Source organism: Nuphar pumila, chromosome 13, assembly GCF_984573655.1.
Source record: "Nuphar pumila chromosome 13, dmNupPumi1.hap1.1, whole genome shotgun sequence".
Classification (NCBI taxonomy): domain Eukaryota; kingdom Viridiplantae; phylum Streptophyta; class Magnoliopsida; order Nymphaeales; family Nymphaeaceae; genus Nuphar; species Nuphar pumila.
Window position 1 is genome coordinate 20321265 of NC_143261.1, and position 15546 is coordinate 20336810.

At 37.9% G+C, this 15546-nt stretch overlaps 1 protein-coding gene across 1 annotated transcript; it reads right to left on the bottom strand.

Moving 5' to 3' along the window:
- Positions 1 to 11652: 11652 nt before the first annotated feature.
- LOC149818020 (protein BPS1, chloroplastic-like) lies at positions 11653 to 14586 on the bottom strand. Its single transcript, XM_089985070.1, has 2 exons — positions 14409 to 14586; positions 11653 to 13087 (listed from the first exon to the last, which is right to left on the bottom strand). Exon 2 carries the CDS (start codon positions 13077 to 13079, stop codon positions 11988 to 11990), a length of 1092 nt encoding a protein of 363 aa, XP_089841196.1. The 5' UTR covers positions 13080 to 13087; positions 14409 to 14586; the 3' UTR covers positions 11653 to 11987.
- Between the last annotated feature and the right edge of the window lie 960 nt (positions 14587 to 15546).

Consider the following 15546-nt stretch of genomic DNA (forward strand, 5'->3'; position numbering starts at 1 on the left):
CTGATTTGTTTCACAACTACAACTCACTCTGCTCTCGCCCCATTCATGAAGGAAAATTGATCAACTTTGACGACTTCATGTTCTTCGACTTAGACACCTATCTCCCTGAACTCAAACCTCTCATAGGATCTTCATCTCCAGCTGCCTATTATCCCGAACTAGTCCGACTGTTTTACACCAACTTCTCTTCTGATCATGAACAAACCTCAATCACCAGCAAAGTCCGAGGACAGCTGATGATCTTCGATGCTTCCGACCTAGGTAGAATTCTAAACTTACCTTCCACCGGTACTGACCTTAACACCATAGTACCAATCGACCGATCGGTACTTCGAAAAATATTTCTCTGCACCAACTGCTACCAACTTCCGTGGCACATGATGAATCTCCAACCTCATGCTCAGCTACTTGCCCAGATTCTTCTCCACAACATCTATCCCAAGCATCCCCGCCAGGGATTAGTTCCTCGAAAAATCTCTCTTCTTATCTATGCAATCCTTTCTTCTCTTCCGATAAATTGGTCATCCATTATTTTCGACCTCTTTATTCGTTATCAGAAATTTGAGCCTCTTCTTTTTGGGTGTTTTATAACTCCCATTCTCAAATACTTCCACGTACCACTTCACAACGAAGTCATCCTCCGTCCCTCTCACGTCCTCGATGGTACCACCTTCAATCTAAGGTCCCTGCACATGCCCGGCTCTGATGAAGCAGATCCAATGTCCTTCTTCAATTACTTTTCTGCTATGATGGATATCGAGCAAACTCAGGATCGAATCCTTCGTAATCAAGCCCTGTTGCAGCAGACTCGCAAGCGGAATCGTGCCAACCGGACACCTTCACCTTCTCCACCTTCGAGATAGACTCATTTTTTATTTTGTCTGTAATAACTTTTAAATTACTTTTTGGTCTGTAATAACTTTTTTACTCTGATCCCTCCTTTTTGTCCATGACAAAGGGGGAGAAAACCTGTCTCCATTATTGGAGAAACATTCTCTCTTTAAACATTATTTCACTTTTTTATCATATTATTATTTCTATGCATAATGTCTTTTTGACAGGGGGAGCATATTTTGTCATCATCAAAAAGGGGGAGAATGTTGAGAAACTCAGTTTTGATGTCACATAATATGATACACTGTCTCATTTAATTTTATATGATATGATAATATGTTCTCTTGAAATAATGTTATATTATGACTGAATATGTTTTGCCTTAAATCTAACGAGTATTTGATGCAAGGATATCTCACCCAATAAGGATGGAGACTTCCTGTTCAAGTACAACTATGGTGCAATCATACTCCTTGAAGAAAAAGCTTGATGAGCCATGCTTTCCTAAAGTTCAAATGAAGAAATCGGCTACCTCAAGATGAAGATTTTTTCTTCTTCCTTAAAGTCATATGTAACAGAACCTTCAGGAACTTGCATATTGCATATTACATACTCATTCATAAAAACTATATCATAAAAGTATACGATAGTTTCAAAAGGCTCCTTTTTTGAAAACCAATAAGTGTACCTTCTTACAACCTTTTATGAAAAAGATATTTTGTCATATAATAATTGTACCTTCTTACAACCTTTTATGAAAAAGACATTTTGTCATTATACCTTACACTATATACAAAGACAACATGAAAAAAGGAATGTAGGAAAAAGACAAAAACATAAACATCGATTACATAAGAAAAACAAATAAAATATGTTTTTGAAAAGACTTTAGTTATCTTCTTTAATGAAATGTTTCTTAATATAAGAAGAAGACAAAAACATAAATCGGCTACACATAAGAAAAACAAATAAAATATGTTTTTAAAAAGACTCTAGTTACCTTTTTTCATAACCATAGAATGTCGACTTACTTGAAGTCATCATTCTCTCTACAAAGCATTAAATGCCTTCTGGAACAAATCCTTGTTAAATATCCTTCTCAAAGAATGTCGACCTTCTTTTTGGTCCTTATTCTCTCTGGAGACTTTGAAAAACACAACATAAAGAAAACACTTGACATGACTATGTACAAATAAATATCTCAAAACACTCATAGTACTTACACTCATTTAAAGCAAAGAAGTACTAATGTACCTCAAATCATTAATTAGAATAAAGACAAAACTACAACCCAACGTTCAATGTACTATTGTAAGAAATAGACTTTTTACATAAAATATGTATTACCTAAAACAATACAACGACTAGTGTACCCTCTATTACACTCTTATGGAAAAAGGCATTCTCGATCTTCTCTAAAAGATATTTTTGAAATGACATAACATTTCACATTTCAAAAAGTTACAATTCCAAAATGTAATGACTACTTTTTAAAGGCTATATAAACACACTCAAATAAACTATTCAAACAGGGAATGAAATAGACGTGTGAGCTTACAAAGAGAAAAATTTCTATTCGTGATTTGAAAAGAGAGCCTTGAAAAAGAAAGAGAAAAAGAAAAAGGAAGAAAAGAGAAAAAGTCAAGTCCAGCTCTTTGACAAAGAGTATCCTCTGAGTGACAAACAGAACATTCTTAGAATCCTTCATTCGTGCATTCATATCATTCTGAAGGTTCTATAGGAAGTATTGTAACTCTATTATTCACTGTATTCCTTCTTTGTTTAAAGAAGTAGACCTCTGTGAAAGAGGGTGTTGCCCTTCTCTGTTGAGAGAAGAAGACCTCTTGGGAAGAGGGTGTGCCCCTTCTCTGTTGAGAAAAGAAGACCTCTTGGAAAGAGGGTGTTGTACTATTTATCCGGTAACTCGGATGTTATAGTGGAATCTCAAGTGGTTTGCTTGGGGACTGGATGTAGGTCTGGATATTGACCGAACCAGTATAACTTCTGTGTTTTTTTGTGTTGTGCCTTATTGCTTAATTATTTTATTTTGTCGATCATTATCAAATTTCACTATTCACCCCCCCTCTAGTGGAATTTCATATTTACCATGCTTCCAATGTATACCATAGAAAAAAATTCTGTGAACAGTATATGGACTGAACCATCCCAAGCACCATGGATCATGTAGCATATTTGGAAACATGTGTGTCATCACCTTGGTGCATACAACTTACTCTAGATAGATATTCAACGTTTTTAATGGTGCACATTGCACAGTCCAAAAAAAAAACAACTGTACAAAGGCAACGTTTAGACTAATAGAATGGAAAATAAAACCTAAAAGATGTCATGATCCCTGCAAATACCTAGATCTGACCACGTGCAGATTCTTTGTTTTTGTTTTTTTTTCATGGCTACTTGGATACAACATATGCATTGAAATGCCTATACTCGCATGGCCCTACCCATGTGCCAAAAAATTGGGTTTAGTTATCTTGGCTATCTAAACACTTCTGTAAATAGATTCAATGGGAAGTCAAGTATAAGACTAGAGGCTATAGAGACCTACGTTAGCCATGGCTTAGATGCATGGCTAAATGCACACCCTCCGCATATAAATCGGATGGTTGAACAACCATGCATTTCCCACCGCACCATGCTCACCATCTCATAGCTTTTGCCAAAAAAAATATTATCGGAAGGTGTTGCACTATATTTGTGCGACAGGGCACTGAACATAGGCACATAGATAAAATACCCTTACCTTGTTGAAGACGCGAATCCGAAGATGAATGGTTCATTCCCTGGTGGTTGTCCAGTCTTTTCGTATTAACACCTCGCCGAAATCAATGGTGGAGGGCTCGTCCAAGCTGGGTCTCATGTCTGGCTTGAGAGGGTAGGCATGAGAGAGAGAATGAAGCTGGAGAGAGAGGAGAGGCGGGTTCCAAGGCACCTCATTTTTGTAAGGTCTCTTTCAAAAATGTATTACTAAATTTTCCTTCAATGCAGCCTTCCCAAAATGGCTGCCCACTTCTTCCCTTTTCTTGAAACTCCCTCCTCCATATTCGAAATTCAAGGAGCCCCTCCACCTTCCATTAGCCATTATTGAGTTTCCCATTTGGGAATTCGTCCAACCCCTCTTACCTTGAAAACATGTTTTCCTATTAAAGTCACCTTAATGAGGTGTTACTAAAAAAAAATCGTTGGTTATAAAATAATTTTGCAAAAAGTGTCCCTGACGCATCGAGAGATTCGAACTGGGGACCTCTTCTATAAGGGGTAACAAGCCCCACCAGTGTGCCATACACAATTTCGTTGCATATCTTTGCAACGAAATTTTATGTAACCACTTATAGACGTCTGGTGGTATTTATTTATTTATTTTTTTCTTAGTAACCGACCTCCTTAATTGAGGTCTTGAAACTCTCTACCCAAATTTCGAAATTTGGGTGGCTCATTATTTTCTTTGTTTTGAGACCTCCCCCATTAAGGTCTTCTTAATGGAGGAGTTATTACACCATGAATTTTTTTACAAAAATTCTCTTTAATAAAAAGTTAACGGCACACAGGGAGATTTGAACATGGGTTCTCTTCCCTAAGGGGTAACGAGCCCCACCCGTGCGCCACTGTGTTTCGTTGCAAACTCTTGCAATCGTAATCTTTTTATCCTCTTTTGACACAATTTACAAAATAGTGGCTTTTAACAAAATTTCTGTCGTACGCGGGGATTCGACTCACGTTCTCTTCCTGCTGAGGCAACCAACCATACCAATGTGCCAACTCTTACTTGGTTGCACTTCTTTGCGACTAAAAGTACTTCAATGATGAGTGATGTTCAAAATCGCGTAAGTAAGACGTACAAAGTAGCGTGAGCACTGTTTATGAGGAATCAAGTCCCGAGAATTATAAATCAAAGTCATAATACATATGACTAGTAAATCCCCGAATTTGGGACCCAAACAAGGAAAAAAACTCGTTATTTCATGTGAATTACTGAAAAGCGTATATCAATCGGATATGGTCATAACGAGAGCGATATTCGCAAGAGATGAAACCTTAGAAAAGTGTTTTGCGAATTTAGTTGTAATCGAAAAAAAAAAATTGGATTTTAATCGTGTTTCAGATCCATCCAAGATCTGAATCCATACATCGTGTCCGAATCCAAAATCCTGGATCCATTTCATCCAGCTTGGATACAAGATCTATTTGGATCGACTCTATATCATTTTATCGTATTTATTTTCAAGAATGGTAATATTTATTTATTTTGATAATTATTAAAATTTTGCGAGTTTTACATCCTTCCCCCCTAAAAAGAATTTCATCCGCGAAATTCTTTGAAAAGACCAATCAAATGGATTGGAGTATCTAACTATGTGTGTTATATTAGATGATACTTCAAAACCAATTGAAGTATAAACCTTGCATCTCGTTTTAGGGTCCTATTTAGTGTAGCAAAATTTCCTATTTGAAGCCCCGAATGACATAGCCTTCATTACTAGAAAGTGATGTATATATACATATAACCTCTATATATCAATTGGGTCAACTATGATTCAGTATTGAATGCATATCGAAACTTGAGTCGTTAGACCCTATGTCCTGGATCAAATTCAATTAAGATCTGGTATAACATTCTAGATTAAACCAATTCAAGTATTAAACTTAAAGTCATTTCATTGAATCCTTTCATCAAAATATTCGTCTTGGTTCCCAAAGAACCTGCACAATAACATCGTTAAGTCTAATAGTGTCCCTATCAATATATCTAGGTTCTAAAAAAAATAATGTAATAATTCATTTTTTACAAACTAGAAAACAAACTTAAACACTTACAGAGCTTTTGCAGGGTCGCTGGAATGCCATGAACCATATATTCTTATCCTGCTCTGATACCATAGATGTAACGCCCCAAATTTTTAGCTTTAAAATTTTGGAATAAATTTTTTTTATAAACAACGAAAAAACTTTATTAAATCCTTAGTCAAATTATTTGGACGGGTTACAAGTAATAGCACAAACTCAAGGCATTTAAGTAAAATAAATTCTTGCATTGAAATACTACAAGTTATCATTTACAACTTGAAGATTTATTACAAGTCAGAATTCCTCAGGACATTCGAAGAAGATATGGTCACATGACACTGTCCGTAGCGACGACCGCAATTGCTCGCCATTCTGTTTCCTGAAAAAAATATTAATCCAGAAGGAGTCAGACTTCTACGTCTGAGTAAGAAGCATAATATCCACATGAATGTGCACTGTGTCATGTATACAAGTATATGTGCAACATGTTTAGATAGAACTAATAACCATTTAACAATTGATAAATGTACAGGTCACTAAAGTCAAGCATTTCATGATATATTCCATCAACCTCAAAGCATGATCCATCATATGCATAAACCATATTCATATAAGTAATAATATTCTTTGAAACTAATGTGCATGTACATCTAACTTAACTAAAGCATTTCATCTAAGGTGTGCATAAAGCACAAACACCAAACACATCGTTCATAAGTTATCACAATTTTCATGTAAAGGAAAACCAATTTGAATCATGCTCTACAGGAGTCACGACTTACTCCAACAATTTCAACATCGAGCAGTATGCATCTACTTAAAGATCTTTCTTAATGCACTAACTTTATGTTTCATCTTGTTAATTACCCTGTGGGTACGCACAGGCATTCGACATCGTAGCGAACCGAGACCACACGGGGGTCTATTATTTTATAACCCGTGTGACTAGCCGTACGGATATCCAAAAGAGCGGTTCATGACCGAGAGATTACTCCCCAATGGCTAAAACTAGAATTAGGATGCACCCTGTATTTCTACAGAAGACTTGGACCTACCACCTAGGATGAATTGGTAGTCTTGGTCCCCTAACTCTGAGGACTGGGGACCGAGTGAGACGCCTCGCTCTAACCAAAACAAAAATTGTCCCACGGAGCTTGTACCATCTACCCTCTCTAAGGTATACCACGGGTCCGGTAACATACACCGTATTTCAGATGTACCCAGAACCCTGAGAAACCAGTAACATATACCATTTTCAGGTATACCCAGTATCTCGGAAAACCAGTAACATATATATCGTCTTTCAGGTATACCAAGAATTCCTTTCATTGTTATTTTTAAGTGAGTATTTTTTATTCTTGTTTTTTTTGGATCCACTAACATACACCATCTTTCAGGTATACCCAAAACTTTGAGAAAAATCCAGTAACATATACCCTCTTTCAGGTATACCCAGAATCCCAAATAGAAACTGGTAACATATATCGTCTTTCAGGTATACCCAGAGTCTGGAGTTTTCATTTATGTCACCATATATTAATTTAGTTGTGTTTTTGGTGCTAGGGTATACATTGGGGAGTACTCTCTCGGTCTGGTTCATGACCGAGAGAGTACTCTCCAATGGCTAGTACTAGAATTAGGATGCACCCTGTACTTCTGCAGAAGACTTGGATCTACCACCTAGGACAAATTGGTAGTCCTGGCCCCCTAACTCCGAGGACTGGGGACCGGGTGAGACGTCTCGCTCTCACCAAAACAAAAATTGTCCCACAGAGCTTGTACCAACTACCCTCTCTAAGGTAGACCATGGATCCGGTAACATACACCGTCTTTCAGATGTACCTAGAACTCTGAGAAACCAGTAACATATACCGTTTTCAGGTATACCCAGTATCACGGAAAACCAATAACATATATATCGTCTTTCAGGTATACCCAGAATCCCTTTCATTATTATTTTTAAGTGAATATTTTTCATTCTTGTTTTGTTTAGATCCACTAACATACACCATCTTTCAGGTATACCCAAAACTTTGAGAAAAATTCAGTAACATATACCCTCTTTCAGGTATACCCAGAATCCCAAATAGAAACTGGTAACATATATCGTCTTTCAGGTATACCCAGAGTCTGGAGTTTTCATTTATGTCACCATATATTAATTTAGTTGTGTTTTTTGTGCTAGGGTATACATATCGTACCTCACTGGTTGTGCCGCAACATGGCATAACCCAATTTTAACAATTCATAAGCGCTCGTATGGCACTATCAGCTTGCTGCGAAGCTGCAAGCTCGATTTTAAGCTTTCACATGATCATGGCATGAAAATATCCTTATGTATGCAAACTTTTGCAGAATACATAGATCACCTAGCACGTAAACATGTCATAACATGAAGTTATGATTCACTTATATGCAATTCTCATAGCATCATAGGTGCCTATATGGCATCACAAGGATTTGACATGCTAATAACTTGTATGTAGACTTGCTCATACTCAAAAGTTTCTGGAAATTGTGTGTAAAAGTTACATATCGTGTGTGCAGACTTGTGATCAAATCTCTGTACTAAAGTGTAATAATAACGGGTTTGCATTTTCCATTGTAAGACGCCTATCAATGAAATCATTGTTTTATAATTCCAATAGATTTGCATATGTTGTGGTATGACATTTAGAATGAAATCTATGAAATTCCAAGAGTAAATGAGTTGTATATGGGCAAAATGACTTGCCGGGATGGTGACTCTTTGGTGGAGTCAATAGACCCAGTATACTATACATCCATGGTTACAATTGCTACCACTGTTACATACCACAATCAGTTACTATGTTGTTCAATAGGACAACACGACAGGATGACCACAACAATAGTCTTTGCAGAATTGTATGTTAAGGTTAGGTCGACCCCTACATGTCGTGTATTACAAGATGACGTGTGTTGCAGTTTTGGATCTGAAATGTCTCGCCCTAACGAGACTTGCATTGACAATACCTAGCAACCTCCACATGCTCGGTGCATTCGCAGTGCAAATCATCAGTTGCACCCACGTAGTGTGCAACTGGTATTGCCCTTGTTTAACACAACAACACGGGTTTGCTGCAAGCAACAAGGAGTGATCGGGGACGTATATGGGCCCAAGTAACTGTTTGGATGTTGATATGCCCAACTGGTTAGCCTTCAGTATTTTTTTTTTGAAATGACTTTTAAAAAGCAAATTGAGGTTGCGACAGACCCCAATTAGCACACCAATGCAGTTCATTTTGGTCATGCAACTTCCAGCTGGGATACCTTGCATTGGTTGTATGCCAATGGCATGATAGTGCACACCCCGTGTAGGGTCAACAGACCCTAGTCGGGTCTGGCCAAACCTGCAGCTCGTCTCTAAAATAGTATTTTTATTTTTTTTATAAATCATACTCATTATGACTTCGTGTATGTTGCAGCATGGTCTTGACCTATGAAATGGCTGAAATATGATTCCATCAGCCCTTTCACCTACATCATTAAGACATTCCATATTTCACTATTGATGTGCACTCGTGGCCATTCTTAATTAATTGTTTGGGTGTTTTGAAACGAGAGCATGAGTAAATTAACGAACAACTATGGATGGGACCTCAACTTTTGATTTTGAGAACATGGTATATGTGAATTCATACCTAGAACTTCTTAAGGCCTCATGTAAAGTAACTATATATAAAATAATATGAAAAATTTTGTTGTGTTGATGTCTATAGGTTGGAACTTCCTTTGGTCATTTATATGAGAGGTATGAAATCCAGAGTTCCGACCTATGCCCTCATAAGTTTAAAATTCACCAAAGTTTAACTTCATTCTAGTGTTCAATCTCTCATTCATTGTTTAGTAATCAAATAAAATATTTACCATGCTTCCAATGTATACCACAGAAAAAAATTCTGTGAACAGTATATGGACTGAACCATCCCAAGCACCATGGATCATGTAGCATATTTGGAAACATGTGTGTCATCACCTTGGTGCATACAACTTACTCTAGATAGATATTCAACGTTTTTAATGGTGCACATTGCACAGTCCAAAAAAAAAACAACTGTACAAAGGCAGCGTTTAGACTAATAGAATGGAAAATAAAACCTAAAAGATGTCATGATCCCTGCAAATACCTAGATCTGACCACGTGCAAATTCTTTGTTTTTGTTTTTTTTTCATGGCTACTTGGATACAACATATGCATTGAAATGCCTATACTCGCATGGCCCTACCCATGTGCCAAAAAATTGGGTTTAGTTATCTTGGCTATCTAAACACTTCTGTAAATAGATTCAATGGAAAGTCAAGTATAAGACTAGAGGCTATAGAGACCTACGTTAGCCATGGCTTAGATGCATGGCTAAATGCACACCCTCCGCATATAAATCGGATGGTTGAACAACCATGCATTTCCCACCGCACCATGCTCACCATCTCATAGCTTTTGCCAAAAAAAAATATTATCGGAAGGTGTTGCACTATATTTGTGCGACAGGGCACTGAACATAGGCACATAGATAAAATACCCTTACCTTGTTGAAGGCGCGAATCCGAAGATGAATGGTTCATTCCCTGGTGGTTGTCCAGTCTTTTCGTATTAACACCTCGCCGAAATCAATGGTGGAGGGCTCGTCCAAGCTGGGTCTCATGTCTGGCTTGAGAGGGTAGGCATGAGAGAGAGAATGAAGCTGGAGAGAGAGGAGAGGTGGGTTCCAAGGCACCTCATTTTTGTAAGGTCTCTCTCAAAAATGTATTACTAAATTTTCCTTCAATGCAGCCTTCCCAAAATGGCTACCCACTTCTTCCCTTTTCTTGAAACTCCCTCCTCCATATTCGAAATTCAATGAGCCCCTCCACCTTCCATTAGCCATTATTGAGTTTCCCATTTGGGAATTCGTCCAACCCCTCTTACCTTGAAAACATGTTTTCCTATTAAAGTCACCTTAATGAGGTGTTACTAAAAAAAAATCGTTGGTTATAAAATAATTTCGCAAATAGTGTCCTTGACGCACCGAGAGATTCAAACTGGGGACCTCTTCTATAAGGGGTAACAAGCCCCACCAATGTGCCATACACAATTTCGTTAAATATCTTTGCAACGAAATTTTATGTAACCACTTATAAACGTCTGGTGGTATTTATTTATTTTTTTCATAGTAACCGACCTCCTTAATTGAGGTCTTGAAACTCCCCACCCAAATTTCAAAATTTGGGTGGCTCATTATTTTCTTTGTTTTAAGACCTCCCCAATTAAGGTCTTCTGAATGGAGGAGTTATTACACCATTTGAATTTTTTTACAAAAACTGTCTTTAATAAAAAGTTAACAACACACATGTGGATTTGAACATGGGTTCTCCTCCCTAAAGGGTAACGAGCCCCACCAGTGCACCACTGTTTGTTTCGTTGCAAACTCTTGCAATCGTAATTATTTTATCCTCTTTTGACGCAATTTACAAAATAACGGCTTTTAACAAAATTTCTGGCGTACACAGGAATTCGACTCACGTTCTCTTCCTGCTGAGGCAACCAACCATACCAATGTGCCAACTCTTACTTGGTTGCACTTCTTTGCAACTAAAAGTACTTCAATGATGAGTGATGTTCAAAATCGCATAAGACGTATAAAGTGGCGTGAGCACTGTTTATGAAGAATCAAGTCCCGAGAATTATAAATCAAAGTCATAATACATATGACTAGTAAATCCCCGAATTTGGAACCCAAACGATGAAAAAAACTCGTTATTTCATGTGAATTACTAGAAAGCGTATATCAATCAGATATGGTCATAACGAGGGCGATATTCGCGAGATGAAACTTTAGAAAAGTGCTTTGCGAATTTAGTTGTAATTGAAAACAAAAATTTGAATTTTAATCGGGTTTTAGATTCATCCAAAATCTGAATCCATACATCATGTCCGAATCCAAAATCATGGATCTATTTGATCCAGTTTGGATACAAGATTCATTTAAATTGACTTTATATCACTTTATCGTATTTATTTCCAAGAATGCTAATATTTATTTATTTTGATAATTATTGAAATTTTGCAGGTTTTACAACAAGTAGCAATGTCCATTCTTACATATATATATATATATATATAGTATGTCATTGCATTAGTACACGAACACACACACGCACATGAATGTACACATGCACAGACATGCACACACTCATACACATGCATGCACATACATTCACACTCACAGACACATGCATGCATACACACACACTAACATGCTAGCACTAAAAACCTTTTAAAATCTGTTCCCCAAAGTCTATCCTGAAATTCTCTGGGCAGATAGAAGACCAAAGGATGTAAAAGTGTTTTACAAAGCATCAATTCGTTCTCCATCATGCCCAATTGATCCGCTTGAAACCCTTAAGTTAGAAAGCAAAGCATCACGACCACATAACACAATCTGAAAGAACCCATTGACCTGCTTTAAGAGAAGATCTAGACCTTGAGCTAGCTTCTCTACCTCCTCCTCCAAATCTTTCACACGCATCTTCAGCATTTCTGCTTCTTCACTGCTAAATGTATCTGGCAATTTATTGGTCGTGGCCAAAAGTTTTACAGCATAACCATCGACTGCCTCCAAATCTTTCAGTACAGTCGATGATCCATCTCTGAACAACCTCTTGATTTCCCCATTTACATCCATCTGTACATCCATAAAGGTTGACGACCACAAAAATTTCTCTGGAACCTGCAACTCCACTAACGACTTTTCTGACCTTGAAAAGGCTGCCATGAAAACGCTGCAAACAAATATTGTCTGAACCTTGACACCATACATCGCCTGCAACAAAATCTTCCCCCTAACAGATGTTTTGATCTTTGATGCGTAAAGGGTTTCGGCAAGACCATGCAATATATAAAGACAATTTTTCAGTTCAGTACTCCTTGGAGAACATGAACTTAATCCTTTTGACCCAACTTGTTGCATCCAATCTAGAATGGAATTACGAGCTCGAGTGCACTTATCCAACGATGGGTTGCCACCAGAAAAATCCAAAAGATGAATTGCGTATTGAAGTAGGAGTTGCCCTTGATCAAGTCTGGAGACCTCCGAGATCAACGAGATGCAGATGTCTAGCAGTTTTACACTGTCATTCAAATAAGAATCCATCCAGCTCCCATCCCAATCTGAGGCAGGGAACTGAAGATCTGTTACGAGGGATTTGACATCCATATGTGTCTGGGATAGAGACTCTATTGCCTGAGTCATCCATGAAATGCTGAGAACATCATTTATGTTCTTTGGTTTGAGCTTCTGCAGTCTTCTGGCCAAGGAATCCTCAAATTTTTTCAGCAAATCTTGGAACTTTGAGGGGATATAAGACCCACCATGAAGGATCTTGCGCAGGGGATTCCCAAAATGGAAGAAGGGTCTCTGACCATCATGTGGACGACTCATTTTTTATACTGCCATGAAAACGATGGAATTTTGTTCAACAGGAATATCATACAGAATTAAGCGAAAAATACTGCTAATACCATGTGAACATTCTACATGACTGACATCATTTAAAATTACAAATTGTTGATTTGGATCCATAATCACTTCCACATCAACACTTGGAATGAAAAAGGAAATCAATAAGCTAAGGATAGCCATTAACCAGAAATTCCGGCCTTGATCACCAACAAAATTTCCAAATAATTCCCATGATTAAACAATTGCAACAGCTATAAACATAAAGTCCACAATCTCGTATATGGAGGATGCTAAAGAAACCATGGTGATCGATTATCACAATCTTTTCATGCAACCTTGCTAAGTCAGCGTCCCTTCTGAAAAGCCGGTGCATCATATGAGAACATGATGAACGGAAAAGGAAAGAAATAGCATATATGTCCGAGCGGATCCAAGCCTACCAAATGGTCCTTTGAATTAATCCAGATGTACCACAAAGGATGATCTCTACAATCTCTCAGAGGTTGCCTAATTCTATCCTTTTGTCTTATATCATCAGATGATGCAAATTCGAAAACGAATGAACTAAGAACAAATAGACCCCAGAAGAAAAGGAGAGACAAAAAAGCAACAATTATATAATTGAAATTCAAGAAAATATACAAGAAAAATGATAGCGATGAAAAAACAACCGAAAAACTAAGCATCAGAATCAAAGAAATAACATAACAACCCGAGATTTGAGGACTCTACAAGAGATGAGAAGAATTTACAAAACGGGTCAGAAGAATCATGGTACCAAAGCGTCTGGTATGAAGAAGCCCCAACCCTTTCCCCCATTTCCCAAATCCAAGAAAACACACAAGCAAACACGGAGCAGGAAATAAAACGACCATCGTGAACAAAGAAGCAGCAAAGCATCCAGAGATTTGGGGACAACACAAGAAGGGAGAAGAATTAAGAAAGCAGAACAGAAGAATCATCGCACCATAGCGTCCAGGCAGAAGAAACCCAAACCATTTCACCCACTTACGAGACCCCATCGAGGGTCACCCGATCTATCAAAACATACACAAAGAAGCAAAATCGAAAACCCCAAACCTTTCAATCGAAAACACCAACACCAAAAACCTTCTCATCGATCTAACAACAACGCAAACCACACAGAAACCGAAGAAAAAATTAAAGAAATAGAACCCCAAAACGTACCTCAGGCCCCGCAGAGAACTCGATTCCTCATCGAGGATGAGAGGTCGAAGATCAAAAGCACCCAGAAAGAATATTAAAAAAAAAGAATAAAAATATGGTAGAAAAGAGAAAGGGAAATACCTTCACCGTTACACCAAGCAAACTACCTCGGAAATATTTCTCCAAACGCAAAGCAGCACTCTCTCTCTCTCTTGTTTTCTATTTTGTTCGGTTCATGGGTTCAACATTTTGTTGATCTTCATGAGTATTAATGTTGATCTCCTTTCGGCTCTCTCTCTCTCTCTTTTAAGACGAACACAAGAGAAGAATAAGTCAAGATGAGGAACAAGACAGGATTGGCGACCGGTGCAGCGCGTTGGTCATAGCGATGTAGACGTTGGTTCTAGAAATGTCGAATTTACACTTCTCTGTATCTCTTATTCTTCCCTTTTTATTTCCCGAATTCCAGTTGGGCGTTGGAAAAGTTGGGAGGAATAAGGCCCTGTTTGGAATCTGGAAGCTGGGATGAAATCATGTGCGTTCATGCGATTTAAGAAGTGTCTTCTCAAAACAAAATCCATTCTTTAGTGTAAATGCAACAGAGAAAGAGACTCACTTCCCATCCCAAATGCATAAACACCCATCTCAATTACCAGATTCCAAACGGGACCACCAAGGTAGTTCAATCAAGATTTTACTTAAGGAACACCAAATGCATAAACGCCCATCCCAATTACCAGATTCCAAACAGGCTCTAAAAAAGCATCCAATTTCAGTGATTTTCGAAGAGAGGGTGTTGCGTGTTCTATCGAGCGCCGCGTAGCGCTCAGTCAATTGTACGAATGCACTGTACACCGCCATATGACCTGCCCCCATTTTCCAATCTCAGGTATCGGCCCCGGATTTTTTTGGCCTAACTATTCAGGTGTATAAGCCGATACCAATACTTAAGTGAATCCTTCTGTATCGGACAAAAAATCATAAAAAAATATTAGGTGCCAATCAAAACATAACACGTGTTAAAACCATTAGAAAATTTTTAAAAAACTAAAAATTTAGATTTTTTATATTTATTAAAAATATCCGATTCATGGGTAAATCTATCCATTTTCTGACGATATGATACGCCCATACACACCGATACTGACAACGTATCATTTTCGGGAGTCAGAACAGCACGCTCAACGCGGTCCATCTTGGGGATGCCATCGATTAGCTTTAATTGTTAGGTCCCCGGTTCGAATCTGCATATTTGCATTTTTTGATGGACGAGTGGTTT

Excerpts from the sequence above, each read along its gene's own strand:
- LOC149818020 (XM_089985070.1), bottom strand. The coding sequence starts at position 13,079 with ATGAGTCGTCCACATGATGGTCAGAGACCCTTCTTCCATTTTGGGAAT.